The sequence below is a fragment of the Loxodonta africana genome, chromosome 2, assembly GCF_030014295.1.
Source record: "Loxodonta africana isolate mLoxAfr1 chromosome 2, mLoxAfr1.hap2, whole genome shotgun sequence".
Taxonomy (NCBI): Eukaryota; Metazoa; Chordata; class Mammalia; order Proboscidea; family Elephantidae; genus Loxodonta; species Loxodonta africana.
The window spans coordinates 127,798,389-127,812,871 of NC_087343.1; the positions used below are offsets into that span (position 1 = coordinate 127,798,389).

Below are 14,483 nucleotides of genomic sequence, written 5' to 3' on the forward strand. Positions count from 1 at the left end.
CTACTTCTTGCCCACTTTCACTCCCCAACACCCATGATTTTGATACAGAAGTCTGCACACCCCGTTTTAAGATACAGGGCACCAAGAGACAGGGTCAAGAGCCGATAACGATGACGTAGGATCACTGTTCAAAGTGGTCATTTTTATCTTATGTGAAGCCAGGCAGTAGTAAGGGGAATGAAGAAAAAAAAAAAAAAATGGAGCAAAACACCTTCATGTTTCTATTTTGAATATGCTTGTGAAAGCAAAAAAAAGAAAAAAAAATGTGCTTAGACCTTATTCTTAAATGGAAAGCAACGGGACAGCAGAAACTGTTTAATAATGCCAAAGTTGGCCTGGGTTTATTAGCTCCATTCCCTGATCATCTGAGTTAAGACCTTAACAGTTAATAACTTATTACAGATATACACACAGTAATTATGATATGAAATCAAGTCTGCCTTGCTGGAAAAGGCAAGGACTGAACTATCTAATCCCCAAGGTCCTTCCCAACACCACCATGTAATAATTCTGCAAAAATATCTGGGTAGCATTGAAATGGCTGAGCTCCCATTTTCTCACTTAGTCTAGGGCTTGGCATTAGAATAAAGATGAGATGGAGGCAAGATGATGTAGTCACTATAGCTGCACCCTAAATGCACTCTGCATCAAATTATGGTCCTCACTTGGCTGAGGAATATCTTAAAACGTCCTTTCAGGAAACCCCCGCAAATCATAATCCAATAGGGACTACTGGCTCTCCCCTTGTCTCAAAACATATCAGCATTACTGCCCTAATTTGCCACACTTCCTCTCTATAAGGAACCTGGAACTTCTCTGATTGTCCTCTCTTTTGCAAATACAATGCCATAAAACTATCTGGGGTAAAATATGAAATTGCAATTAAATGGAAACATTAAATTGTGCATGACTTCAACAAAAATGTGCTGTTATAGCGTTGCATAAAAAATATTTTCAGACTCCTAAAGCTGTTTTCTGCTTTAAAAAGTATACTACATTTACGATTCAGTTAAACTTTAAACCTTAAATCAATAAATTATTTACTATTAAATAAATAAAAATTCTTCCCCCAAATTTGGTCCATGTCTGAATTCTCCTTAGCAACAGATAGATTAATTCATGACTAAAGAGTTTATTAAACTGTTAATGTACAACATAACTTACCCCACTAGCATAATGATTCTGTTTATTAGAAGTCACTATATTGTTGTTTTAAACAAGAATGGGCTATCTGCACACTGCACCACTCTAAATACAGAAATTTCTCCCACATGTCAGTGTCATCACTACCATAATCACCCATGCCATTCTAAATTTTAAACTTTAAAACCAGAGGATGCCTTAAAGAGATGTGCACTTAAAGACATGTTATTCAGCCAATAACAAGACATTGAGTACTTACTAAATCAAAGAACCGATAAACACAGGGAGGGCATAATGCTGAGGCAAAAGTAGTAATTCCTTCAAGACTGTGAACACCTTGAATAAAGAACTGTTTATTTTATTCTTTTATCCTTTCAGCATTCAGCATAGTACAGATGCAGCTAGTCTACTATTGTTGTTGTGTCAATTCTGATTCATAGTAACCCCATGTGACACAGTAGAACTGCCCCACGGGCAGTAATCTTTACAAGGAACCCTGGTGGTGCAGTGGTTCAGAGGTTGGCTGCTAACCAAATGGTCAGCAGTTCTAATCTACCAGCTGCTCCTTAGAAACTCCATGGGGGAATTCTACTGTGTCCTTTGGGCTCACTATGAGTCAGAATCGACTTGATGGCAACAGGTTTGGTTTATTTTATTTGTTTTAATCTTCATGAAGGAGCCCTGGTGGCACCCTGGTTAAGAGTTGAGCTGCCAACCAAAAGGTCAGCAGGTTTGAACCCACCAGCTGCTTTGCAGTAGAAAGATGTGGCAATCTGCTTCTGTAAAGATTACAGCCTTGGAAACCCTATGGGGTATTTCTACCCTGTCCTATAGGGTTGCTGAGTCAAAGTTTACTAATGGCACACAACAACAACCACAGTCTTTATGGGACCAGGTTGCCAGGTCTTTTCTTCCATGGAACCAGAGGGTGGGTTCCAACTGCTGACCTTTAGGTTAGCAGTGGAAGCATCTCGCCACCAGGGCTCTTTAGCTAGTCCACTACCGATGAACATTTAGAGCGTTTTGCTCTTGAAAACAATGCTGCAACAAACAGGTTTATACATAGATCTGTTGCACATATATGATTAATTCTCTAAAGTAGGAATTTAATGAAAGGGAAACTGATGATAGGAAGGAAGGGTAAAGCACATTTAAAATTTTAATAGATATTGCCAAGTGGCCTGCATACAAAGCTCAACCAGTGTATAATGAGTAGGCTGAGTCTTCCCTCAGGCATGTACACTGGACATTACCAATCTGCATACGTTGTGCCAGTATGGTAAACCAAAAATCATATTTGAGAAAATTTTCTTTTCCTTACCAATACATTTGAGAATTTTTTTAATGTTTATTTGATATCTTTATTTCTGTATCCCAACCCCAGTGCCATCAAGTCGATTCTGACTCATAGCTATAAACCCTAAAAATTAACCAGTCATCTCTTGATAGAGATTACTTATGTATCTTCTAAACTTTCCATACTCCAAAGCCAAACCAAACTCGATGCGGTCAAGTCGATTCCAACTCACAGCCTTCCTCAGGACAGAGGAGAACTGCCCCATAGGGTTTCCAAGGAACAGGTGGTGGATTACAACTGCTGACTTTTTGGTTAGCATAGGAACACTTAACCACTGTGCCACCAGGGCTCCTTTCCATACTCAGCAGGTATTATTTTGTAATCAATGTGCGTCTTTTTAAGAAGAGCTCTAGAAGTAGAATGAAAAAGACCAAAAACATAATAGAAAAACAAGTAAAGGATATGAACAGGAAAGTTTACAGGAAAGGAAATAAGAATGACTTTAAAAAACTCATAATGATACTCGACCTTACTAGTAATACACAAAAATAAAGTAAATTAAAACTCTAAGTTAGCCTTTATCTATTAGATTTCACAAAGATCAAACATTTTAATGATACATATATTAGCTACAACATAGGGGAAAGATGCTCTCTCATACTCTGCAGGCCTGAGAATCCAAAGTGGCACCATCTCTCAGGAGTGTATCAGGCAATATCTCCTAAAATTATCAATGCACATGCCCTTTGACACATATATACATGACATAGGACAATGGTCCATCACCAAGGTCTATATATTTAGCATTCTTTATAATAGGAAAATATTGGAATTAATCAGATGTCCATTAACACCAAATTGGTTAAAAAGCTTTTAGCACACACTCACAATAAGATAAAATGGAGCTGCCAGAAAAGAAAGGGGAATCACTTTATGTACTCCTGTGACAATTTCGTATGGATGCATACATGTGAGTATAAACAATGCAGGTTTAAAAAAGAGCTGTAAATTTACATATACATATTTTTGTTTATGTATAAACTACCCCTACTTCATACACTAGAAACTGATAAGCCTGGTTACCTCTAGGAAGGAACTCTAAGTAATAACTGAGGGACAAGTACTGGAGGAAGACTTTTCATTGCATACCTTTTGAAAGTTCTATTGGTAAAGTTTGAGTCCTTGTAATTTTGAAAATTTTTAATTTTATTTTGCCCTCAACTACAACAGGTAGTTTGGCTGAGTATATAACTCTGGATTCAAAATCACTTTTCCTCAGAACTCTGAAGATATCAACCCATGAGTCTCTGGCTTCCAGTATTACTGATTCAATCTTTAATGTTAGATTATTGTTATTAATAATCTCTCCTTTATTAAGTTTGTAGGATTTTTCCTCTTTATCCTTGACTTTCTAATCTTCTGCCACAATGTGTCTAATTTTGGGTCTCAACATAACAGGAACACTTTAATTCAATGGGATTTGAATAAATACCCCTTTTAGTTTGGTGATCTCTTTCAATCTGAAGGTTTGTATCTTCCTTTATCTCTGATAAATTTTACTGTGATACAAAAAAAAAAAAACTCCACCTGACCAACACTGGTTATATCAACCAATTCAACCTGAGCCACTGAGTTAAAAAGCACTGTACACACCACCTGGACGATATGAGATCACTGAGGCATGCAGAATGCCAAATGCTCACAGCTAGTAAACTCTTCCCTAGTCTTGTTGTACACTATTATTGTTGGCCTGTATGTTTACTGAGGGTCAGTTATAGTTGTTTGAATGCATGTAGGTACATTTGTCATTACATAATTTAACCAAGCACTAAATATTACAGCCAGTGAAATATGAGTGCAAAAGACATATTTGGTTCTATGAAAATTCAGAGAAAACTTGAGAAAGTTGCTAAAATTGCTGTGTTTTTATTTAAGACAACTGTAAAAGATGTGAAATACTTAAAAATACTGGATTCTGCACGTAAATTGCTCTGTGTTTGTTTTTAATTTAATTTTTATTCCAAATACAGAAACCTGTAATGGAAATTAGTTTTGATGAGTGCTGAGTAAGGCTCATCCAAGAAAGGTAACCTGGAACTCCATTTATTTAATCCATACTCAAAGGAAAGCTTTTGTCCTCACATCCACATCCTGACTGATGAATGCATATGTTGGTGATTTAACTTAAAACAAAATATTAAGGGTGAATTGTCACGTATTTTTTTTTCTTTTTTTTTTTTTTTAACTTTTATTAAGCTTCAAGTGAACGTTTACAAATCCAATCAGTCTGTCACATATAAGTTTACATACATCTTACTCCGTACTCCCACTTGCTCTTCCGCTCTTGAGTCAGCCCTTTCAGTCTCTCGTGACAATTTTGCCGGCTTCCCTCTCTCTCTATCCTCCCATCCCCCCTCCAGACAAGAGTTGGCAACACAATCTCAAGTGTCCACCTGATATAATTAGCTCACTCTTCATCAGCGTCTCTCTCCCACCCGCTGACCAGTCCCTTTCATGTCTGATGAGTTGTCTTCGGGGATGGTTCCTGTCCTGTGCCAACAGAAGGTCTGGGGACCATGGCCGCCGGGATTCCTCTAGTCGCAGTCAGACCATTAAGTTTGGTCTTTTTATGAGAATTTGGGGTCTGCATCCCACTGATCTCCTGCTCCCTCAGGGGTCCTCTGCTGTGCTCCCTGTCAGGGCAGTCATCGATTGTGGCCGCGCACCAACTAGTTCTTCTGGTCTCAGGGTGATGTAGGTCTCTGGTTCATGTGGCCCTTTCTGTCTCTTGGGCTCTTAGTCCTCGTGTGGCCATGGTGTTCTTCATTTTCCTTTGATCCAGGTGGGTTGAGACCAATTGATGCATCTTAGATGGCCGCTTGTTAGCATTTAAGACCCCAGATGCCACATTTCAAAGTGGGATGCAGAATGTTTTCATAATAGAATTATTTTGCCAATTGACTTAGAAGTCCCCGCAAACCATGTTCCCCAGACCCCCGCCCCTGCTCCGCTGACCTTTGCAGCATTCATTTTATCCCAGAAACTTCTTTGTTTTTGGTCCAGTCCAATTGAGCTGACCTTCCATTTCCCTTCACCTAAAGCAGTTCTTATCTACTGATTATTCAATAAAAAACCCTCTCCCTCCCTCCCTCCCTCCCACCCTGGTAACCACAAAAGTATGTGTTCTTCTCAGGTTTACTATTTCTCAAGATCTTATAATAGTGGTCTTATACAATATTTGTCCTTTTGCCTCTGACTAATTTCACTCAGCATAATGCCTTCCAGGTTCCTCCATGTTATGAAATGTTTCACAGATTCGTCAGTGTTCTTTATCGATGCGTAGTATTCCATTGTGTGAATATACCACAATTTATTCACCCATTCATCCGTTGATGGACACCTTGGTTGCTTCCAACTTTTTGCTATTGTAAACAGAGCTGCAATAAACATGGGTGTGCATATATCTGTTTGTGTGAAGGCTCTTGTATCTCTAGGGTATATTCCGAGGAGTGGGATTTCTGGGTTGTATGGTAGTTCTATTTCTAACTGTTTAAGATACCGCCAGATAGATTTCCAAAGTGGTTGTACCATTTTACATTCCCACCAGCAGTGTATAAGAGTTCCAATCTCTCCGCAGCCTCTCCAACATTTATTATTTTGTGTTTTGTGGATTAATGCCAGCCTTGTTGGTGTGAGATGGAATCTCATCGTAGTTTTAATTTGCATTTCTCTAATGGCTAATGATCGTTGTCATGTATTTTTAAAGTTCTATCCTTTAATTAGTTTCTTTCATTAACCAAGTAGTTTCCATTTCAGCTTCCATTGGGTAAAAAGTGTTTCTATTGTGTTTCTTTGATGATTTCTAATCCTCACTTCTCTCTTTCTGAAACTCCTATCGAGAAATTTTGGACCATCTGCATTCATGATCCACGGCTCACAACTTCTGTTTCATACTTAGCATCTATTTGTCTTTGTACTATGTTCTGGGATAATTTCTGGGTTTAACCTTCCAGGCCACAAATTTGCTTATCAACTCATCTGTTGAGTTTCTTATTCTAAGGAACATATCACTTCAGTTACATTGTACAGCCAGTCCCGGGGTTATGAACAAGATCTGTTCCTAAGTCTGTTTTTAAGTCAAATTTGCAGGTAAGTTGGCACAAGTGCATACAGTTCTTATTTAGCCTTACTTAAAGACTTCAAGGCTTTTCAGTGATTTAGAAGCTGCAGTGCAGCAAATGGAGGTGATTGTGATGACGATTTTGTTGCTGAGAAGGGGTTGGTTCGATAGTTTCAAAGTAAGGGCAAACTTACATAACACTAAGGGTAAGGATGAGTTGTCCACAAATAGGACATTCTTAACCCAAGGACTTACTGTATCTAATCTTTTTTTTTTTTTACTCATTTTTTTTTTTTCCCATGAATATCTGTTCTTAATCGTCTGGGCACTGTAGTTATGTTAAAGCATTCTTCTACCGACTCTATTAATTTTGTTTTTTCATGTATTAATTTATCAGAATTTGAAGGCTCTCATATGGTTGATCTTCTTTTTAAGTGTGATATTCTTTGGTACCAGCTTTTTATTTGTTTCCCTATTCACCCGCTCTCAGTTTACCTAGCTTTTCTCCAGTCATTTGGTGGAATCTTCTCCTGGGTAAAGGGCCATTAGCTCATCTTTTGGGAGTGGGAAGTCTTTCTTCCTCTTGGGTATCAATAACATGCCTGAGAGAGTGTTGCCTCTACTCTCATTGCTCTTGCCTCCAAAACCAAACTCCCTGCCGTCAAGTTGATTCTGACTCACAGTGACCCTCTAGGACAGATGAGAACTTTTCCATAGGGTTTCCAAGTAGCAGCTGGTGCATTCCAACTGCCAACCCTTTGGATAGCATCTATAGTTCGCCGTAGCTCTCAACCACTGTGCCACCAGAGCTCTTGCCTACGAATATACAATTGGCTTCTGCTGCTTGGCATTAAGTGGATGTCAGAAAAAGAATGTGTTTACTCCCCAGCCAATAACACTGTCGCTCTATGGTCTCCTTCTACTTACTTCTACATTTCCTTTCCTTGAGCAGGCAGCAGCATCTCTGGCACAGCTACCACCATTCACAGCTGTTTTCTAATGTCTTTGTGTTTTCTATAAATCCAATCCAAACTGTTTTCGGTTTCTCAGGAGATACTCAAAATATCTGGTGTACTGATGGCAATCTCTCATAATACTGAGTATTTTTTCTATCATTCCTAAATTTTGCTTTGAAAGAAGACAGTAGATGTGTGAGGTCAATCTGCAATCTTAATTTTGTTCATCTGAATGCCAGTTCTCCTTCTACCCAGTTCTTCTTGTTATGTATTGCCTTTCCCCCATCCCTGCCTTGACTCCCTACCCTCCCGCTTCTACACTGGTACTGGATTCAGGGCCTTGCCCAAAGTGGATGCTCAAAAATATTTATTAAATGGTCAAAACTTGCCATAAAATTGAATGTTGTTGTTGTTAGCTGCTGTCGAGTAGGCCCCAACTCACGGTGACCCCATGCATAAGGGAACAAAATGCAGCCTGGTCCTGTACCATCCCCAAGATTGATTACAGATAGGACCATTGTGACCCATTGAGTTTTCATTGGCTGATTTTTGGAAGTGATTGCCAGGACTTTCTTCCTAGTCTGTCTTATTCTGGAAGTTTTGCTGAAATCTGTTCAACATCATAGCAATACACGAGCCTCCACTGACACACTAGTGGTGGCTTCACATGAGGTACACTGGCCTGGAATTGAACCTGGGTCTCTAGTATGGAAAGGTAAGAATTTGATTCAAATAAGGGAGTAAACTGCAAACAATGAATTTATACAGGGCTCTAGATCCTGTATCAAAAGTTAATCAAAATGGCTACTGTATAAAACTCTCAGAGTCCCTGGGTGGTGCAAAGAGTTAATGCGCTTACCCACTAACCAACAGGAAAGAAATTCGAGTCCACCCAGAGGCACATTGAAAGAAAAGCCTGGAGATCTATTTCTGAAAAGTCATCCATTGAAAACCTCATGAGCACAGTTCTACTCTGACACACATGGGGCTTCTATGAATTGGGTTGACCTGATGACAGCCAGTTTTATAAAATTTAAGTAGATGAAGTGGTAATAGTTTCGGCAGTCACTCTTTATCATCCTGGACAATCTAAGTATTACTGCTAGCCATTTTAATATTCTGTCTAAAGAGAACCATAGTCAAAATACGCACTGATCTAGTTTACCTTAAGAGCTATGGCTGCTAACCAAAAGGTCGGCAGTTCCGGTCCACCAGCGGCTCCTTGGAAACCCTGTGAGGCAGTTCTACTCTGTCCTATCGAGTCGCTATGAGTCGGAATTGACTTGAAGGCGACTGGTTTTAGTTTACCTTCGCCGAGAGCTTAGGTGTGCTCTAAAAAATAATCACTGAGTTAAGTTTGAGCAAACACAATACTTGCACTTTCATGGAATTTAATTTGTTGCTTTTGTGTATTTTTTTAAAATACCATTTAAAACATAATAAAGTAGTTCACGTGTTATATTTTATTCAGTGATATTTTATTGAGTGCCTACCAAGAACTGGATATCTTACGAGGTACTGAAAATGAAAAGAGATGAACAAGACAGTACCACCACAGCACATGGGGCACGCCTATACGTGCACATATCTCAACCTATTCTATTTCCCTGTTTACATCTGTGGATGGCAAACTAGGTTGGGAGTTCCTTGAAACATATCAAGGCTTACTCATCTCTTTGTAGCCTCTGTAACTGCATAATGCCTCTCCCTCATAGGAATTGTTCAATACATGTTTAATTCATTAATATTAAGACATTTATGTGCCTATAAGGTCTAACATATGGCTCAAATAAGTTAAATAATTAATTTTAGAGACTAACAGCGAGGTAACAGAAATAATAAAAATACTCCATATATCAACCGCTAGATATACAAATACAATTTGTTCGTTTTAAAAATAGGGAAAAGGAGATCCAGAAAGATTAAGCACTTTGAAGAAGCAGCACTGACCCTGTATCCAAAATTTCCATTCCAGGACTTTTGACCCTGTATCCAAAATTTCCATTCCAGGACTTTTCCCTCCGCAACACAATTTAAATTGATTCCTGGAGCACAAATTGGCCAATCATGTCAACTTCCATCACCCAACAATGCTGGATAGCTGATGATCTGTTGCCCTCAATCAAGACTTTTGGACCCTTTCAGGTATATAATCATCCAAAGGGTTTTGAGTAGTTTAGGCACCACTAGACAAAACCAAATACTGAAAAGAGAGGAAGGAAAGGTATGCTGAAGGTCTACTCTTTTCTGTGCAACTGACAATCAGAAAGCCTGTACCAACTTAGAAGAAAAAATTGGTTGCAAAATAAAAGCAGTTGCATTTGCAAATAATTAACTGCCATATAAAAAGACACCATGATTCCTCACTTTAGAATCGCAGGTTTCCAGAATTCTGGAAATATGCAGGAGCAGGAGTGTAGTTGGTGAACATCTATAGTTAGACAGAAAAAGTCCACACTCTAGCAGACAAGGCTTTTGAAGTATGATCCCAACAGACTTTTTAGGATCAGTTTCCTCTACAGCACCTTCCTTGCCCTAGTCAAAGTTTTGTTTTGTTTTGTTTTGTTTCCATTCCCTTCGCAGGCTATGCACTATCATACTTCCACTCAGTCTCTTCCCTCTACCTAAAACACTCTTCAGCCCTTTTACTGCCTGGAGAAAATCTCCCTATCCTTCAAAATCCACTGAAATTTCCTCTACTTTGAGACTCCTTCCCCAACCCCCCTGAAAGATTCTACCTTGGGCACAATGTTTGATTTGGTATCCCCGGGAGGTGCCAACAGTTAGTATGCTTGACTGCTAACTGAAAGGTTGGAAGTCTGAGTCCACCCAGAGGCAAGTCAGAAGAAAGGCCTGGAGACCTACTTCTGAAAAATCAGCCACTGAAAACCCTATGGAATACAATTACTCTGACACACATGGGGTCACTGTGAGTTGAACTGACTCAACAGCAACTGTTAATTTTGATTCACTGTGCTGATATGTTATTGTTTAATGGCTGCTTATGTCATAAAAAAACCAAACCAAACCCACTGCCCTCAAATCAACTCCAACTCAGGGCAACCCCACGTGTTACAGAGTAGAGCTGCTCCATAAAGTTTTCTTGGCTGTAATCTTTGTGTCCCAGCGCTGCTGGGTGGGTTAGAACTGCCAACTTCTAAGTTAGCAGATAAGCACAAACTGCACCACTCAGGGATCTATTTGCATATGATGTCCTTCTAATATCTGACCTTCTAAAATGTGGGAAACATCCTCATCCCCTAGCACAGTACCTAGAAGACACTTACCCTTTGACAGAATCTTAATTATAGCATCCCTTTTTAATTGAGCAATCAGATTCTTTTGTTTATGAAAACTGAAGCTCAGAGAAGTAAGAACTTGTCCATCACAAGGCAACAAGCCAATGCCAAAGCTCAGATAACAAATTATGCTCTCTCCTTCCTAATTCACCAGCTCATAAGGGAAAAGGATTGGCAGTAACAAGTTCTGGAGTAACAACTCACCCTTCCTGGCTATCTGCCTAACTTTTTACTCAAAGCCTGACTGCTATACTGTATTGCTGGCAACGTCAGTTTTCCGCAATAACAAAGGCTTCCCAGTTGAGAACACATACATATGTGGCTAATAGAAAAAGTAAGTATAAGTCCAACATGATAAACAGGGAGGTATGTCAAACTCCTATTCAGACGATGAAAAACCTACTCCCAGTTCTAACTTTGCCGCTTCAAATATGGAGAGAAGGCACAGCTCATTTGGAAAATCTGACCAAACGCCACATTTCAACACAGTGAAAGGCTTTATCCCCTATTGCTTCTACTACACCAGAAATACTCTATATGTAATTATTTAATCCCTAGCCAAAAGCTAGTAGACAATGAAATCCCCACAAAATGTTTTCCCGGGTGAAGTGTTCAAACATCAGTTCCACAGAAAACAATTTTAAATGCTTTTCATGTAATTCTATGCCACTTTTTTCTATTCATGGATTTAAAAAAGCCCACATTAGAATATGCATCATTACAAGCATCTGATAAGATATAGCCCAGTTCAGCAATTGATATCATTTGACTATGGGGCCTAGGAGGGCAGAGGTAAAAATTTCCAGTTTCATTTTGTTTGGATTTTTTCACCATCTTTTTCCATACCATTGCTTCGGGTGGCTTTATGGTGCTGATATTCTCCCCTACCTATTGCTATTGGATTTTTCCCCACAAGAGAAGGTTATCTTCAGACAAGTTCTTTTGGATTTCATCAATGGCTCACTACAAATAGCAAAATGAGGCCACTAATCACAGAGTTTTTGTTTTTTGTTTTCAATATTTTGTGGGTTTTTCCATAAACTAAAACTAGAGGCCATCTAATGGGAGGTGACAATTGTTCCAATGTCTGGGTCAAGGCAGAGAGAGAAAAACTAAATGATAATGTACATTATTTACACAGGGTAAATGGATTTTACTTTCCAGTGCTAATAGGCTTCTCAGCAAGGCTCTTACCTTTGCTACTTTCACGTCTCCAGTGGAGAGGAAAAAAAAAAAAGAAAAGAAACCACTGCCAAAATTTAAACCTTAGAAAAGATGTATCAAATCACAGAACCATAACTCTTTGGATAGTGACTGGATTCTAATGTCATCCATTAGTCAACAGCCTCCGTCTTTCAGCTTATTCCTTCCCTACTCCTGCCTCTCACTACAGCTTAGTGAACAGGCGCCCAGAATGCTCCTGGATGTGTTTAGATTCTAGATAGCTATCAGAAAGTAATTCCCGGGAGAACTGCTCTGACAATCTCGAGGTAGGACAAGAAAAAACTGAAACATAACAGATGAGGAACTGGGGGTGGAGGGCAAACAGGGAAGAGATTCAGCAATGAGCAGACTGTCTTCTAATCTAGCAAAAGCCACCACGTGGTGCGCTTATTTTGGAAAACCCTGGACACCAGAAAGAAATAGAACTAATGGAAAGAAGTTACAAAGAGGCAGAGTTTCAAATAGTATTCAAAAAAACCATACAGCCATGTAGAAGGAATAGGCCATTTATCCATTCCATCAGCCTTCTCATTCACTAACTGCACTGGAGCTGTTCCATCATAGGCGAATACTCCAGACATCTGGGTGGTGCAGACCAGAACCAAGTTCCGCGGGAGCACGTGGAAACGGGAGGAGGTGCATGCAAATCAGCCTGGTCTACGCGGGGAACCCGATGAGTGGCAGGGGGAGGTTGAGAGCTGGGGAAAGAAGACGCTTACCAAGCCACCTCCACAGGTGCTGAAAGAGGCCAGTGAGCCGGGGTGCCGCAGTACTGTCCCGGTGTAGAAGCAGGAGGAGTCTGGCGGCGCCGGAGGGCTCGGGGCCGCCGCTGCTCCCGTGGGGCCGGGGCCTGGACTCGGCCACTGTTCTACGGCGAAGCGAGGCGCCAAGAAGCGGCCGTCTCTCCGGAGCAGCAGGTACAAGTCCCGGGAGAAGGCCGGGATACGCAGCAGGACCTCGTCGCCATCCGGCTCGGCAGCCTGGGCCAGGGGCGGGGACGGGGGCGGCTGTGGGGGCGGCGGCGGCTGCCACGAGGCCGGGGCGCCCGGGGACAGGGCGGCAGCCCCGCTGGATCCACGCGGCAGCTCCTGCGACTCCAGCTCCTCGTCCTCCTCGCCCTCCGGCGGCGGAGGTGGCCGGGGCTGGGGCTCAGGCTGGCCCTCCAAGGGCTCCTCAAGCTGCGCCGGGGCCACGGAGCGCACCTCGCGAGAGCTGCCGACCGCCTGCGCCCGGGCGCCCCCGCCGCCCCCAACTCCTCGCACCCAACCCGGGTCTGCGCTGCCCCCGCTGCCGCCAGCCGCGTCCACCGGCTCTCGGCGCCAGAGCGCAGGAAACACGACCTCCCACTCCTCGCGGTCGGGGGCGAACTGCAGCCCTGCGGGCGGGGCAGAGAGAAAAGCGGGACTTGAAGTGCCGCGGTTCCAGTAGCACAAGCATTCCCAAACTCACGCTCCGCACCAATACAAGGCTTACGCACTAATGCAGTGGGGACCACCCGTCCAGCCCCTGAAACTCCTGCAACTCCCGAGGGCTTGCGATCAGATTATGGACCCCCGTATTTTCAGAATAAAATTCTGATTCTTTGCGGGGGAGGGGGGGAGAAAGGGCAGAGCAAAATTTGGTGACAGCACTTAATTACTGAAAGGAAGATCGGTGCAAAGACCCCAGCACAATTAAGTGATTTTCTTAAGCATATGCCAGAGCAAAGCATCGCTATCTATTTACGTACCTCCCAATTTTCCTCCAGGTGTTGTAAATGTACCTTTGCAGATATTACTACTCTGATTAGGGGAAAACTAACCATTTCACAGATGGTTAAAAACGAGGCCGAGAGAAGTGCGCTTGGATCACTAGCGTCACCCGATCATGCACACCATCCCGCTCATTTTTATTGCTACCCACTGAGCCCCGCTCCCCGCGCAAGGGCTGCACCAGCCCTGCCTCCCAGTGCGTTCTCCAACTCTGCTCTGGTGGGGGAAGTTGGGAAGCAAGCCGTAAAGTAACGGAAGAACTTACCTGAAACAATCCCATTCCACAAGAAGCCCAGCTGGTAAAAGAGGCAGCAGCAGCAGATGTGGGTCAGGCGCATCTCGCGGCTCTTCCCCATGCCGCGCTCCCGCGGCCACGGCTTCTTGCCCCGCGCGCGCCTCCTACGCGATCGACCGTGGGCGCCGCCGCCTCCCCGGAGTGCAAGGAGGCCGGGCGGCGAGTTTGCCCAGGCCCTTTGTCTGCCGCGGGGGGGGAGAGGTGGGGGAGAGACTCCCTCTCGGTGTGGGCCCGAGGCCGCCGGAGCACTGACGGGGGTGGGGTGGAGGAAGGAGCCGGAGGAGGCAGCGCCGGGGCCCGCCGTGCTCTGGGGTTCCCTGGCGAATTAGGTGATGAGTCTATTTTCGGTGGTTTGGACGTTGCAGGAATTTCGAAGGCCGAGCGGGCGAGAGCCGAAG

At 42.4% G+C, this 14,483-nt stretch overlaps 1 protein-coding gene across 1 annotated transcript in view; it reads right to left on the reverse strand.

The window, feature by feature from the left end:
• The window catches only part of ADAMTS19 (ADAM metallopeptidase with thrombospondin type 1 motif 19), a 326,216-nt gene extending 312,070 nt beyond the window's left edge, over nucleotides 1–14,146 (reverse strand). The window contains exons 1-2 of the mRNA XM_064275572.1: nucleotides 14,056–14,146; nucleotides 12,759–13,414 (exon numbers count right to left, since the gene is read on the reverse strand). Of these exons, the coding sequence (XP_064131642.1) occupies nucleotides 12,759–13,414; nucleotides 14,056–14,146 (747 nt within the window). The remainder of the gene's footprint in view (nucleotides 1–12,758; nucleotides 13,415–14,055) is intronic.
• Between the last annotated feature and the right edge of the window lie 337 nt (nucleotides 14,147–14,483).